General features: G+C 42.6%; 1 protein-coding gene across 1 annotated transcript; it reads right to left on the bottom strand.

The window, feature by feature from the left end:
* Nucleotides 1-2,338: 2,338 nt before the first annotated feature.
* LOC117442559 (zinc finger protein 665-like) lies at nucleotides 2,339-12,682 on the bottom strand. The gene is made up of 3 exons (XM_034078513.2): nucleotides 12,455-12,682; nucleotides 7,863-8,105; nucleotides 2,339-4,793 (listed from the first exon to the last, which is right to left on the bottom strand). Exons 1-3 carry the CDS (start codon nucleotides 12,680-12,682, stop codon nucleotides 3,180-3,182), a joined length of 2,085 nt encoding a protein of 694 aa, XP_033934404.2. The 3' UTR covers nucleotides 2,339-3,179.
* Nucleotides 12,683-17,047: the final 4,365 nt, after the last annotated feature.

The following is a 17,047-nucleotide window of genomic DNA, read 5'->3' as shown; positions in this document are numbered from 1 at the left end:
GCTGACTTTGGACCACCCTGTGGCCCCCCTGAAAAAAAGAAACAAAAGTTTGTGATTCAACGATTTCTTGGCTGACGGAATAGGCCGAACTAACGATATTTGTCATTCTAGTCGGACCCATTAGAGCAAGGTTCTCCGCATAATTCCACATGGGACAGGGGGGACAGGTCGAAATTCTGTTTCCCCCACTTTACAAATATGTTTCAAATCAAGTTTTATTTATATAGCACATTTATAAACGATTTTTGGTCGAGCCAAAGTGCTGTACATATAATAAAAATAGCCTACAGTAGAGACACTTTACAGCAAATACAACAACACTGATTGTTCAGAATATCAGTATGAGAAAAATGACACCCTCTATCCTTAGACCCTCACATCGTACAAGGAAAAACTTCCAGAGAAAACCCACAGTTTAAAGGGAAAAAAATGGGAGAAACCTCAGGGAGAGCAACAGAGGAGGGATCCCTCTCTCAGGACGGACAGACGTGCAATAGATGCCGTGTGTAAATTGAAGAGATAATACATTTTACAGCATAGTAATCCAAATGTTAAGAAATGCATGTGTCTGTAATAGGAAGATGAATCTACGAAGATGTCAACTACAATCCTGTGGGAGCCATCAGGGAAGCAGCATGACGAGACCAAGGCAGGACCGCAGAGACAGGTTTAGCCACGACCCGAAGTCCACGACTTAATCCAGAACTCAGGATAGAGGATCCAGGACACAGCCTCGACTCCGGATCCCGGCGTAGATATGCGTTCACACCTGCCTTGTATAGTCCGGTTGAATCGAACCCTGGTGCGTTAAGCCGCTTGATGCGGTTCATTTGGGTCGGTGTGAACACAATCCGAGACCTCTGAAGTGAACTAAACAACCGGACTCTGGTCCGCTAAAATAGGTGGTCTCGGAGCGCTTGCTTGCGAACTCTGGAGCGGTTCATTGCTGGTGTGAACGCAGTCAGCACCAAAACATGAAGCGTAGTATTTACGTGTCACAAGAACGCGGATGTCTTCAAAATCTTTTGCGAAAGAGTCTTTCAAGACATCCGCGGTTGTTAATGTAAAGAGTGAAGCAGAATTAAGTGTTGAACAGTGTTGTGTAAAGTAAAAATGCTCCGTCAACTACATAAAAGTAAGAACACCTGTCGTCTGTGAAACGCCCCTCCTTACTGCAGAACGTCTCATTATATGTCTTATAATGTTTTTTAACGGACGTTGTCTGATTAAAATCATATGCGCGGGCCGCTAGTGTCTCTTGATCTCCAGATTAACAGCCGCATGAGAATAACCTGCCAAAAGTGCCGATGCTCCATGGCGGAGGCTCCGGTAGAAATTGCCAGGATTCGCATTGTTACCCTCTTCATGTCTGACCAATGGTTGAACAGCATTTCCGTGCACAATCCACATGACTTGTGTTTACAGTATATAGTCCGTTTGAGTTTTGCCCGTGTGAACGCAAAGCGAACCTTCTGAAAAATGAAACAATGTAACAAACTGTTGTCTTGTGCGCACCAGAAAACTGACTATTAGGTGTGAATGCAGACACAAAACAAGAAAAATGTGGCTGGGTTAATCGGAACAAGAGAATACACAGACACAGACAGACGGAAGAACAAGCACTCTCTTAGAATAGGTTGAGGGCATAGCCGTGGGAACATGTTTCAAATGAGGGGTGCTGTGGGGATGACACCAGGGCCAGTTCTGACCAATTTGCTGCCCTTGGTAAGATTTTAGCTGGTAATGAAAAACCTCTACAAAAGACCAATACACTCCAAAAAGAGAAACGTATTGACATGGTGGACAGCTTACATAAAAAGGCTTCAAATGTATTTAGTATTGTATGAACATGTTTTAATTAGGGGGTGGACGTAACATCCTCTAGGGGGGTCCGGGGATTTTTTTTAACTTTTCAAAGTAAAATGCTTCAATCTATTAATCAAATAAGTATGTGAACATTTCCTATAACCTACCATAGCCAATAACAAATAAATGTAGGCTAACTTATTTTATTTTTGTGGTTCATTTACATCTTATTTTACCAGTTAACTTTTATTTATGCATATTTTGCAATCTCTCTAGTTTTAAACGATAGTTGTGGTTTACTGTCCTATAGTATACATTGGGATGATTTCAAACCTGTTTTTATTTATCCTAATTATCATAAAGGTGTGCCTTGGAAATATTTGTTTACATAAGTTTAAGGTTAAGATACACAAGGAGGTGAAAGGTATGATAATAACAAATGAAATACAGTGTTACGTTCCCTCCTAAACTAGGGGTACAAAGGGAAGTAACAAAATATAAAAATAACCGTGAGAGAGGAAACTGATTTGGCAAAATTAGTAGATAGTTTATTTTTTTGAAAAGGAAGAGGGCTCACCAGCCAATTTACAAAACAAACTTAAGATGAACTGAGAACAACTTTCTCCTAAAAGAAAATGACTGAAGTACTCAATGCACAAAGAAACTGAAGCACATCTCCTAACAATGAACAAGTGAGACACCACACTGCACACAAGCAGCCCAGAGGAGAAGGATTATGAAAACTAAATTATGATTTCTCTCGGAAAGATAAGACACAAGACAAGTGAATAGATGCAACAATATAAAACCCTATAAAATAAAGTGAACATATAGGTACAACAGAAATACAAATGAATAGTAATAAAAATGACATAATTCTAATAAAGGTTAAACGATTAAAATATAAAGAAACCAACGTAAAAATGAATGTTGCTATTGAAACTGTTAAATAACGAATATAAGATAAAACCCTTCCTATATCATAAATGAAACAAAATAAAAGTAGGTAAATAATAAAGACTAAAAGACCATTTAAAGTGGGGGGTTGCTAATAAAAAGCTAATCTAAAGAGATGTGTCTTTAGAAGGCGTTTAAAAATGTCCACTGAGCCTCTCTGATATTTCCTGGTGTTCCACAGTTTGGGAGCGTAGTGGATAAAAGCCTCACCCATTTTATTTTGGGGGATTTTAGGGATATTTAAAAAGCTGAAGAGGACCTCAGGGCTTGTCCAGGGACATCAAACGAGACTGACTCTGTGAATTGAAGTCTGTTAGTCAGACTTCAATTTAGAAAGAATCTTCAAATATAAAAATACAGCTCTCAGGACATCAGGAGGAGGAAACAGCTAGCTTGGCTCTCATAGTTGTTCAAAACTATAAGGTGTGGATTCGCTCATGGAGCTTAAGGTGAGAACTTTGAGAATACGTTTTTCCACACTCTTCACAGCAGTACGGTTTTTCTCCAGTGTGAATACGTTGATGTTTTTTTAAATTACCCGATTCCCTGAATTTCTTCCCACACAACTCACAGCTGTACGGTTTTTCTCCTGTATGAATACGTTGATGTCTTTGGAGATCACCTGATGCAGTGAACGTTTTCCCACACTCTTCACAGCAGTACGGTTTTTCTCCTGAGTGAATACGTTGATGTTTTTGGAGATCACTTGATGTAGTGAACGTTTTCCCACACTCTTCACAGCAGTACGGTTTTTCTCCAGTATGAATACGTTGATGTTTTTGGAGATTACTTGACGTAGTGAACGTTTTCCCACACTCTTCACACCAGTACGGTTTTTCTCCTGTGTGAATACGTTGATGTTTTTGGAGATCACCTGATGAAGTGAACATTTTCCCACACTCTTCACACCAGTACGGTTTTTCTCCTGAGTGAATACGTTGATGATTTTGGAGAGCACCTGATGTAGTGAATGTTTTCCCACACTCTTCACACCAGTACGGTTTTTCTCCAGTGTGAATAAGTTGATGTGTTTTTAGATTACCTGAATCCCTGAATGTTTTCCCACACTCTTCACAACTGTACGGTTTTTCTCCAGTGTGAATACGTTGATGTTTTTTTAGATGACCCGATTCCCTGAATGTTTTCCCACACTCTTTACACCAGTACGGTTTTTCTCCTGTGTGAATACGTTGATGTTTTTGGAGATCACCTGATGCAGTGAACCTTTTCCCACACTTTTCACACCAGTACGGTTTTTCTCCAGTATGAATACGTTGATGTTTTTGGAGATTACTTGACGTAGTGAACGTTTTCCCACACTCTTCACACCAGTACGGTTTTTCTCCAGTGTGAATATGTTGATGTGATTTGAGTTCAGTTGATGTCTTGAACGTTGTCCCACAGTGTTCACAACTGTACGGTTTTTCTCCAGTGTGAATACGTTGATGTTTTTTTAAATTACCCGATTCCCTGAATTTCTTCCCACACAACTCACAGCTGTACGGTTTTTCTCCTGTATGAATACGTTGATGTCTTTGGAGATCACCTGATGCAGTGAACGTTTTCCCACACTCTTCACAGCTGTACGGTCTTTCTCCTGTGTGAATGCGTTGATGTCTTTGGAGATCACCTGATGCAGTGAACGTTTTCCCACACTCTTCGCAGCTGTACGGCTTTTCTCCAGTGTGAATACGTTGATGTGATTTGAGTTCAGTTGATCTCTTGAACGTTGTCCCACAGTATTCACAACTGTACGGTCTTTCTCCAGTGTGAATACGTTGATGTGCTTTGAGATTATCAGATCTAGTGAATGTTGTCCCACACTCTTCGCAGCTGTACGGCTTTTCTCCAGTGTGAATACGTTGATGTTTTTTTAGATTACCTGATTCCCTGAATGTTTTCCCACACAACTCACAGCTGTACGGTTGTTCTCCTGTATGAATACGCAGGTGGCACTTTAAATTTGCAGATGTTGTAAAGGATTTTTCACATTGCTGACAGCTGTGACGTCTCTCTCTTCCTTTCAGTTTCTAGAACAGATGGACAAAGAAAGAGAGAAAGTGAATCTAAAAAGCATAAATACATACAGTTAACACAATAAAAACTCACTTAATATAAACCTTGAGTTAACAAAATACTAGTTTTACTAAGGGTTTGTGTTTATTACATTTGTATTATATTAGATACAGTAACATTCTAACCACAGTAAATACTAGAGGTGGGGGATTCGAGTCACATGAATTGAGTCGCATATTTTCGTGCTTTGGGACTTGCTTGACTAACATTGATAACATCCTCCGACTTGACTTTAACTTGGTATTCATGACTTAAGACTTGACTTAGGCTTGAGACAGATGACTCGAAAGGACTTTACTTTCTAAAATAAAATATTTGCATTTGTATTGTAGGAAGCCCCTAAAGGGCAATGAAAACAAAGAGTGAGAGAAAGTAACTTGTTTGCAGAAGAAAGTTACCAGTGCGCCAAGTAGGAAGTGGAGTGCATAGGAGACAGACGTTTCATTGCAGATTGTTATGTTTATGTGGGGAAATGGCAGTGCATACTTTATTTGAGATATATTTCGATGTCGGACTTCATTTTAGGGACATTTCGGCCAGGAGAGCCATTTGTTTAAGCACCCGGATCGTCAAAACAGGAGAGTCTGTGAACCAGTCTGCCTTGATCTATGAATTCATGTCCGTGACTCTCACAGTATCTGCTGCCCACAGCTGTTTCATATAAAGGAAAACCTCCTTCACTTCATGAAATCTCTGCAGCACCAGGAGGCAGTAACGTGTAACTCAGCAGAATCTGAGAAGAGCAGCACCAGCTGCAAAGAGCTGTGCCTTTTACTTCACTGTGTTTACCTTCACTAGAACAGATCAATAGTGATTGCAGGCTTCTACGTTTTAACAACACACACCTCTACACACACATATCGTACTGCCTGATTATTCCCCATATTACCTGTTTTATGATTTCAGAGCCCCACTCTCCATTGTTGCTAATGTTGAAAATAAAACTCTACTTTTCATAACCACCGTCTTTTAACTGATTTAAATGCGGAAACTGGGGTTATTCATCAGGATTTCGTAAGACTTGACTTGCTTGACTCTCACCCCAGTAACTTGAGACTTGCACTTGTATGACTTACTCCCACCTCTGGTATACACTATATATAATGCAGGGGGCTGTTTGCCAGCCGCCCTTAAACAACAAATGAAGAAGAAGAAAACACAACAAAACGAACAAAATGTGTTAGTATGGCGAGTTCAGATAACACACAGGAGCTAGAAGAACCACCTGCTTCTTTTAAATCAGCTGTGTGGGAAACATTTTGGGTGGTGGATCGGACGAGGACGGTGTGGCTGTGTTGTTCGACAGGGATGCGGTATTTGCTAATGGCAACACACGCCAAACATGCTAAATCATATCAGAAGGGATCACCCAGATTTGGCAATCACCGGAGCCCGGCAAAATACAGCAGCAGTTCAACAGCTACTGAACCCGTACCGAACCGTGACGCCCAAACCGAGGTACATACCGAACCGTGAATGCTGTGAACCGTTACACCCCTTATCTCAGATGTACTTTTATTTGCTCGGTAGATCGAGTTAGCAATGCTAGTCTGAATTGGGTAACACTGTTAGCAGGCCGGAACCGAGCTAGCTAATAACATCTAGCTAGCTCGCTAGCTATTCTCGACCGCTATGAAAACGTTTTGACTTGTGAATAAGTGTGCCGTGTTCTGTAATTTGCTTCACTAACTCATGGCACTAATCGTGTGTTTCAGGCGACGAGGTGTTTCCCATTGGATTGGAAACTAGTGAGCTTTCCCCTCCGGAAAACATCTCCCTTTCCAACCAAACGCAAAGGTACATATAAACACACTGTACTACTCTAACGCATCAAACTGATGTCCACTAATCACGTTTATTTATTTATTGGTACAATTATGAAACACTGATCATACATCGTTTACACTTTTTGGCGCCCTTTTCACTCTCTCACAAAACGAAAACATCCGGGGCTAGAGGTCACATGACTTCTGGTAAGAAAACTCTTAATCATTTTTTGACCAAATAAAACAAAGTTCAAGCATACATCAAGCAAAAAACATTAAATAAGGGCACTTTGAGCGTCAGCTGTTTGATCCTATCTTATACTTTACACCTGCATTGTGTACACTGTCCCTGCCTATGTCCAATGTTGTCTCTGTTGACAACCTACTGGTAAACACATTCCTAGTATGTTGTAAAACTACTTGGCGATTAAACTGATCTTGTATCTTGCTTATATCTCCTCTTAGGAAAGCGGGCACGGGATGACAGCTTCCTTGACACTATCATGGTGATGGATGACTAGCGTGCCATGGTCAGCAAGGACAATGAGGAACGGCATGCCATGGCCAACAAGGAGATGCACGACGAACTGCTGCTGCATTCACACAAGGCCCAGGAATCGCAGGACCAGCTGCTCATTGTGATGGCCGCCGGCACTTTTGTACGTCTTTTATACATTAATATGTGTCCCCGGTGTTCCAGGGAACTCACCAAGTGCCAGAAAACACAACCCTCTCTCTTTTCCTCCATACCCAAATCTCTTAAAAAGGGGCTGCAACGGATCTGATACAGACTGATCCAGATTTGAACACTTCTATGATGTCACAGAAGTGGCGCTACGGCTATTGGGCCAACTCCACCATCAGGAGGAGACAGCCACGGACATTGCCGTTCGAAAGCGCTGGAGACGCTGCAGTACATATGCCAGGCCTGTAGATGGTGCTGTTCTCACAGAATCAGCCCATGCAAAGACAGTGTGAAATTGAGCGAAATGAGGAATGGCTAAAATGTATGATCTGTTTGGTATTTTGAAAAATAAAAAGTATAAATATGCCTTATATAGGTATGGTCCTACACTATATTATTCAAATATAGCATGATAGGTCCACTTTAAAAATTGCACGATTCCCCTCGGAAGGCTTATATAATTTAAATATTAGCAGCGTTTAGTGCACATATGGCCCTGGGAAAAAACTGAATTTGAGTCTGCTTGTCCGGGAAGACATGGTACGGAAGCGCCTGCCTGAGCGCAACCGTACAAAGTGCTTGTTACCCGGGTAGTGTGGATCCTTGAGGATTTTGACTGCCTTCTTAAGACAACGAGAGCTGTACAGAACCTCCAGGGAGGGGAGGGGGCAACCGATGATCTTCGGGGCCGAGTTGATGACCCTTTGGAGCACACCCCTCTCTGCGGCCGTGCAGCTGAGGAACCACACGCAGATGCAGTAGGTGAGGATGCTTTCCACGGCGCAGCGATAGAACAGGGTTTCTGCAGGTTTCGCCTACTCAAATTTAAGACTTTTTAAGACCACTTTGAATAGAATTTAAGACCTATTTCACGGCAAGAAAGTATGAAGGAAAATTGCTATGAAAGAAGAAATACGTCCCATAATTACTTATAAAGTAAATGTATTCGTGTTCAACATAAGAACAATTACTGAACATAACAGCATAACAGTAGAGAACTGTGTTAGCGTGTTAGAAAAAAAGTGTGTGTGTGTGTGTGTTAGGGCTGTGCAATTAATCGTATTTTAAATCGCAATTACGATTTTAGCCTGCCACAATTACGAAAACAACATAATCGAAAAAAACAGAATTTAGCTCTGCTAGGTTGTGACAGTGCACTACAACATATTTGATCTAATTAATTGTAGTCTCATTTATTTGTATTAATGATATTTATATATGTTTAATAGCTCCTGGAAGTGCGCTCCAAAATATGTGTTGATCTTGTTTATTGGTATTTATTATTTTGATATCATTTATTTAAATGTATAATTTATTCTATTAGGGCCCGAGCACGAGAGTGCTAGGACCCAACGGCGTCCTAGCACGAAGTGCAAGGATACCTATTGTTATTCGTGGTATTATTATTATATAATTACGGAATCCTTGTTTTCAGGCCTTTAGGATGCTGAAAAAGTTGTATAATTTTGCACGGACGCCATAACTGGTGAAAAATACCTTATTCTGGAGTCAATTGTACAACTTGCTCGCTAGCGCCACCTATACAAATCCCAATTCGAAATACATTTACAAAGTCGCACCGTAACTCCAAATGACCTGAAATTGTGCACACATATCCGGGTGGACCTGCTCTACATATAATCTCCTTGAACTCCTAAGCTCCGCCTACTTTATTTATTTTTAATTAGCATAATTTACAAAACAGTTAAATATTCACATATATTTCAAATTTTTGTTTTACAACACCAAACTCAGTATACCTTATCGCTGGAGGGTCAGACACATTATCGTAGGGAATGAGCATGTTCAGTCGATAAATGTGGCCGTCAGTACTCTAAACGTGTTCGCAAAAAGGCGGGGCTTAGATAGAAATGCTCATAATTCATCAACAATGTACCAAAAAAAACACATATTTTGGTGGTAAGGTTCAGTCTGTATTGGGGAATAAGCACACAAATAATATCCATTTTGGACTATAGGGGGCGCCAAAAACATGGCAAATGTATAACTCATGAAATGGACGAAATCTTTTTTTTTTTGTAAGACATACTCTGGGGATGAGTATGGACTTATATTGAAAGTGTCACAACGAATGATAATTGTGGGCGTGGCCTGTACTTTTTTTTTATGATGATGTGCTTAAATGTGTTTCGGTACGCAAAACTTGGGACACGCATCACAGCCCACGACCTTTTCAAGAATGTATAAAAAAAAAGGAATTTTTCAAAAATACTGCTCACTAGCACCCCCTATTGTGTGGTAGTCACATATAAGTCTCAGAACTTCACGAATTTTGGAACAGACATTCCTCATGGAATTGTGGACATATTTGTACATACATTCCATTAGCCCCGCCCGCCAGAAAGTCGGCCATTTTGAAATATGTGCGTTTTTCAGCCATTTTACGCACGTTCTTGCGAACTTCTCCTAGGGGAATGATCGGAAAAATTCCAATGCATGACAGGTTCAGCCCCTATCCCATATGATACTTAATTGCGGAGCACATTTTTGAAAAATTACTCGTGGAGGTCGTAAGCTAACAGCGAATACACCATTTTTGACGATTTACATGTCGCAAATTACTTTAAACTACTCGGATATAGTTATTCCGATATTCACGAAACGCTGTATACATATTGCTATTATGATTGCACACATTTCAAATTGCCTTCCATTAGCCCCGCCCCCCAGAAAGTCGGCAATCTTGAAAAATGTGCGTTTTTTCAGCCATTTTACGCACGTTCTTGCGAACTCCTCCTTGGGGAATGATCAGAAAAATTCCAATGCAGGACAGGTTTAGCCCCTATCCCATATGATACTTAATTGAGGAGCACATTTTTGAAAAATTACTCGTGGAGGTCGTAAGCTGACAGCGAATACACCATTTTTGACGATTTACATGTCGCAATTCATCCAAACTACTACATTTCCATTTTTGGAAACCTTTACAAAGTGGCACCGTAACTCCGAATGACCTGACATTTTGCCCACTTATTCGGGTGGACCTACTCTACATATTATGTCCAGGAACCCCAAAGCTCCAACTCCTTCATTTTTTTTTTAATTACCATAATGTTAAAAACAGTGAAATATTACCTTAAATTTCCATGTTTTCTTTTCAACGCCAAACTTAGTATACAGCATCAGTGGAGGGTCAGACACATTACTGTAGAAAATGAGCATGTTCAGTCGATAAATATGCCCGTCATTAATCTAAATGTGGGGCTTAGAAAGAAATGCTCATAACTCCTAAACCCCACACACACCACACACACACACACACACACACACACACACACACACACACACACACACACACACACACACACACACACACACACACACACACACACACACACACACACACACACACACACACACACACACACACACACACACACACACACACACACACACCACACACACACACACACACACACACACACACACACCACACACACACACACACACACACACACACACACACACACACACACACACACACACACACACACACACACACACACACACACACAGGCTCTGCTGGCGGCAAAATCAATTACAACAAACACCCATACACAACAGACACCTACTGAATGTAAAACACACACATACAGCTCCTAAAGCATATAATGTATAGCAGGCTACAGCCCTTGTATATTTTATTATGTGAAGCACTATATGGTTTAATGAAAAATATCTACTGTTTACTTGTAGATATCTACTAAAGAATACAAATAAACACACACACCACCCCCCCCCCCCCACACACAAACACTTTCTCTGTCTATAAGGCTTACAGTTACATTGTTCAATCATGCTTTAGCAACCATGTCTTTATTATGATCTCTTGTTTTCTCTGTGATTACCAGAATTCTGGAGAAATGGATCTGCTGGGGTACGCTACTTTGAAAAGGGTTCAGAGTATTTTCTTTTTTTCCTGTGTCATATGTGGCAGCACTGTTCAATGTTTCTTGAAAACATTACCCACTGTAGTGTGACGTGTGAATAAACTCCAACTCTGTATCAACAACACTGTTGTGTAACTTCAGTTAAATACTTGTATGTGTGTAGATTAGAAAGAGGTAAGATAAAGGATTTGCAGTATTTTATGGAGTATTAAAGGTCAGTTTTATACAAGTAGAAGTGTGTATTTACCTGGTAGTAGGCTGTCAGTAATGGCTACTCCTCTCTATTTGGACTGGTAGATCTCGGCGGACTGGCAACTTTAAAAGTAGCTCTCGGTTCAAAAAAGGTTGGCCACCCCTGCTCTATGGTGTAGACGTGTATAGCTCATCAATGCTGTCACTTCATATACTGTATATACTTATTACATTGTCTTTATTTGAAATACTGTCTACACTTAATCTACAACTTCTCTCATATTATTGAATCTACATTGTGGTTGTTATATATTTATCTGTTATCTTGCACTTCTTTGCGTCTTAGGTTTACATTTTAATTGTTGGTGTAACTGACTGCGGAGCTGAGCAAAACACACTAACAGTTAGACCAAACACACTTAGCTATTCCATCTACCTCTGGAACTAGCTAAACTAGTTATAAATATGTTTATTCTTCACTGTCGGCATATCGCTACCTGGTTGATGCAGGAAAAATGGTAACAACACAGTTGGCGCACATGCCTAAGATTTCCTGGTCAGAAACAAAGGAACGCAAAGTCAGGTAAACAATTTAGAGGGATGACAAATGGCTCATTTCGGAGGACTGAGGGGGGGGACCAGCAACCCTCCCCGACAGGCGCACGGATGCGAGGGCCCGCTCATCACTGCGCGCACAAGTGCGACCGCAGTTTTAATTTAGTATTGTTTTTTCAGTTGAATTATACGTTCAGGGTGAACAGTTAAAAATATACTGTAAATAAATAAATCGTGATTATGATGTTTGCCATAATCGAGCAGCCCTAGTGTGTGTGTGTGTGTGTGTGTGTGTGTGTGTGTGTGTCTTTCATCATTGCTGTTGTATGATTGGTGTTTAGCTACGGTATTTAGCGTCTACAGCAACTCCGCTTTTAGGGTTGACATAGACCCAAACGTCACCCGGACTTTTAAGACCCCGCGGGAACCCCGTAGAAGGACACAAGCAGGTCCTGTCTGAGGTGGTATCTCTCGAGTATTCTCAGGAAGTAGAGTCTCTGCTGTACCTTCTTGACGGTTGCCGTGGTGTCGGTCCTCCAGGACAGGTCCTCCGCCAGGTGAACGCCCAGGAATTTGATCACTGAGACTCTCTCCACACAGCCTCCATCAATGTACAGGGGCTGCATGTCGGTCTTCTTCCTTCTAAAGTCAATGATCATTTCCTGGGTTTTCAGCTTGTTCAGCTGCAGGTTGTTTACTTTAGACAACGTTAACAGTTGCTCCACCTCTTCCATGTATGCAGTCTCATCACCCCCTGAGTAGGGTTGTTTAACAGTACAAACAACAAACAAGCATGTCATCACAACGACGTAGCCTTGAAGTGAAGTTGGTAATGGCCGGCTGTGCCTTTCTCTGCAACCTCTTTGGCGTGTTTCGCACTCAAATGCGAACGCATTGTTGAGGTTGAGCTGTGATAGACCAACGTCTTTTCGCAGAGCTTGCATTTAACTTCCTTTGGACTTGTAAGTTCGAAGTAGTTCCACGAGGAGGAACTCTTTTTACCTTCCGCTTTGTTCATCTTTCGTCGCACGTGTGAGGGAGAGGGGGGGGGGGGGGGGGGGTCGTTGTGTAGCGTGCTACAGCAGCAGTCTGCTCTCCAAGGCTTCCGCCAAGTTTACAGTAAAACAAACTGGTGGTGTGACCAATGACCATTTACAATTATTAATACCATTACTATTATTAGCATATATATATTTATATATATTTTTGGTTGAAACTAAGCCAGAAAAAAAAAAAAAACATTAAAAAAAAAATATATAAATAAAATCGATTTTTAAAAATAATATTCGATTATGGAGACTGTAGCGAATAATCGAATAATCGCTGGCATCCCTACCCCTGAGATGCAGTCCACCACGGTGGTATAATCAGTTAACTTTATGATGGAGTTGCTGGTGTGGGCGGGGGACGAGATCATAGGTGTAGAGGGTGTATAGTAGGGGGCTCAGCACGCAGCCCTGTGGTGACCCGGTGCTGAGACTGAGGGACGTGGAGGTGTGGGTGCCTATCCTCACTCTCTGGTGCGATCAGACAGAAAGTTCTTAATCCATAGACACAATGAATGGGATACTCCCAGGACTGATAGCTTGGTCACCAGTCTGTCAGGGATGGTATTAAATGCAGAGCTGAAGTCCACGAAGAGCAATCCGTGCGTAGCTCCCCCCCTATTCTCCAGGTGAGACAGGGTAGAGTGGAGAGCTGTGGCGATTGCGTCCTCAGTGGACCTGAAGGCGAACTGGTGGGGGTCCAGACCGGGAAGGAAGGATGAGACGATGTGGGGACGGATCACCTTCTCAAAAACTTTAGCGGGGGTGGAGGTGAGTGCCACTGGACGGTAGTCATTTAGGCAGCCGATGTTGTTCTTTTTTGGCACTGGGATGATTGTGGATGTTTTCAGGCAGGATGGGACGATGGCCTGGGACAGGGACTGGTTGAAGATCTTGGTGAAGATCCCCGCCAGCTGGTCAGCGCAGTCTTTCAGCACCCGTCCCAAGACTCCATCCGGCCGGCTGCTTTCCTCGGGTTCACTGCCTTCACGGTACGTCCACACAGCAGCTTTTCAAAAATCTTAAAAATCTTCGAGCTGGGCGTGTCTGAAAGCTTGGGGATTTTTTGCGAGCAACGCGACCAACAACCAATCACATGAATCTCCCGACATACAAAGCAAAAAACCCCGGGGATTTTATGCGAGCAATAAATAAATATATATATATATATATATATATATAAACTCCCCAAACAGGCGAAAACCTACTGTCTCTGCCACCTCCCTCCATGCCTGGTTCCTCCGGTTTGTATCCCGTTAATAGTTCTGGTCGTAAAGAACCGGGTGATTTGCTACCGTAATTTCTCATTTGGAATATGAGGAAATGAACTGCGGTCTGGTTCTCCCTGCTTACACGCGGTTTGATTGGCTAGCGCTTCTACTGTCAGATTTGCATAAAAGGGATTTGATTGGCTGAAGCTTCCAGCTCCGCTTCAAAAGTAGAACATTGCTCAACTTTTGAATCCTGGAAATCCTGGAAATCTTCGCTTCGCTCCCCCACAATGCAGTTCGGCGTAAAGCGAGGCAAAGTGACGTCATCCCCATTCAAAGTCAATGGGCAGAGAAGCGTTGGAAGATTTGTTTAAAGCTGCTGTGTGGACGTACCGTAAGTGTGGCGTCTCACCTCGTGCTCCGTGAGGATGAGGCTGCTGAGGCCAGGTGGGTGTAATGGTGTGGCTGCTTCCGATAGCCCCGTCTTGTAGCGGGCGTAGAAGGAGTTCAGCTCCCCCGCCAGCTGAGGGTCACCCCCGTCGGTCGAGGGGTGGCTGGGTTTGTAGTTGGTCATCTGCTGGACCCCCTGCCACACCCGCCTGGAGTCGTTTCCCCGGAAGCAGTCCTCAATCTTCCCCTTGTAGTCCATCTTGGCCCGCTTGATCCCCCGCTTCAGGTGGGCTCTGGCAGTGCTGTACAGCTCCCTCTCACCAGTCCTGAAGGCGATGTCCCTCTCCCTGACCAGGCGCTGCACCTCTCCAGTCATCCACGGCTTCTTGTTGGGATGGACCCGGATGCGCTTGTGCACAGTGACGGAGTCCTGAACAGTGCTTGATGTATCCCAGGACCGCTGATGTGTACTGTTCCAGGTCCTCATGTCCGAAAAAAACCCCAGTCGGTGTTCTCAAAACAGTCTTGCAGCTTTGGAGTGGCGTCTAAAGGCCAGGTTTTAATTGTCTTTATGGTGGTGGAAACACTTTTCCTGATGGGGAGTAGGCCGGAATTAGGAGAAGGAACACATGATCTGACTGGCCTAGGTGCGCTAGCGCTTTAGCTCTGTAGCCCCCCTTAATATTAGTGTAGACCTTGTCCAGTGTTTTATCCCCCCTCGTGGCACATTTAACATGCTGGTAGAGTCTGGGAAGCACTACCTTTAAGTTGGCATGGTTAAAGTCCCCCGCAATGATGTGGACAGCCTCAGGATACATGCTTTGTTGACTGCTAATAGTATCATGTAGCCGACTTGGCGCCGCGCTAGCATTGGCATTTGGTGGAATATATACTGCAGTTATCAATAAAACATTGAACTCCCTCGGAAGGTATCTAGGTCGGCATTTAACTGTCATACATTCTAGGTTCGGGGAACAGAGGTTACTCACAGTGATTGTGCCGCAAGAATCCTTAGTGTATATGATGTCACGTTTTCCCCGACAATTCTCGGGTCCTGTCTAGTCTATGGGAGGTGCGGTCAGCTAGCTCGATCCAATGGAGCTTTCCTAGATGGTTTGGTGAATCAACCATCTGAGTCAGGTTAGTAATGCTCACATGTTTTACATCTATTACAGGGCGAATCTGAAACTGAAGCTTGACTTTAAAGCAACCCAACAGAAGTTTCATGTAAGTTTAGTTCTTTCTCTCGTAGCTCGGGCTGCGGGGGGTGCTAGAAACGGGAGCATGTTGATACGACCTTCCTAGCCGGAGATATGGCCGCATTTTACAATAAACTTCCGCTGGGTTGCTTAAAAACAAATATTGCAAATCACATCGCAATATCTGTCAGAAAGATCGCAATTAGATTATTTCCCCAAATCATGCAGCCCTACTTTACATCTGTGATCGTGTCTGTTCTGCAGTACTGCAAAGCTACCTGGTACAAGTGTTTGTCAACAGCTTTAAAATCAAAACTGCTCCACCCGTTAAAAATCTGCTCAAATATTGTTGGTCCACCCGGTCAGAGACTTCCTGACTCAGCAGACCATAATAACCTGAGAGGCTGTCCAACAACATCACCTGGGACCCAAAGCATGCTCTGAACAGAGAATATGAACTGCTGCCATCTCATGGAGATTCAATAAGGTCAGACTGAAGCATCCTTCGTGCTCCAGTCAGTCCTCTCAGTGAACACAGAGCTGAATCCAGACCAAGAGCCCGCTGAAGGCTCTTTGAGCAGGTTGTCTCTCGCTGATCCTGCTGTCATGTTACATGTTTGTTGTTCATGTCCTTGTGTGTTGATATTTGTTTATGTTGATGTTACACATGGAGCTGCTGTTACACTATGCAAGCCACATTTCAGGCTTGATCTGACCAATAAAGTTTAATCGTGTCGGATGTACAACAACGTTCTAACCTATATCTGAGCATATTGTGTATTCATATGGTATTCTCTAAACAGGTTGTGAATCTTTCATTTGGGGATAACAGTGTTAGGAATATATTGTGATGAAGTGCACACTGACCTGAGCTCCAGGGGGTCTTTGTGTTCTCCTCCATGCTGCTCTCAGTGCTCCTTCTCCGGCTGGGTCTCTGAAATAATCAACACAAACTACAGCTGACACAAAACAAGACAACTCAATACAACCGACAGACACAACTAAACATATCTACAGCTACTTCGTAGGGCCATAGCAGAGGTGAGAAGTAACCAACAGTGTTGGGTGTAACGGAGTTACAGTAAATATTACTTTTTGCTGTAACGCAGTAATGTAACGCATTACTAATGAAATGTGGGTAAATATTACCCGTTACAATGCTCAGTAACGCAGTTACAACACATTTTAACCCGAAATTAAATGGCGTTTTGTTTTTTAACAATGTACTAACATAGCGAGACATTCCGACACGA

This window comes from Pseudochaenichthys georgianus, unplaced genomic scaffold (assembly GCF_902827115.2).
Source record: "Pseudochaenichthys georgianus unplaced genomic scaffold, fPseGeo1.2 scaffold_440_arrow_ctg1, whole genome shotgun sequence".
NCBI classification, from domain to species: Eukaryota; Metazoa; Chordata; class Actinopteri; order Perciformes; family Channichthyidae; genus Pseudochaenichthys; species Pseudochaenichthys georgianus.
Note: the sequence above shows the minus strand (reverse complement) of the source record. Positions and strands in the feature narration are given on the sequence as shown.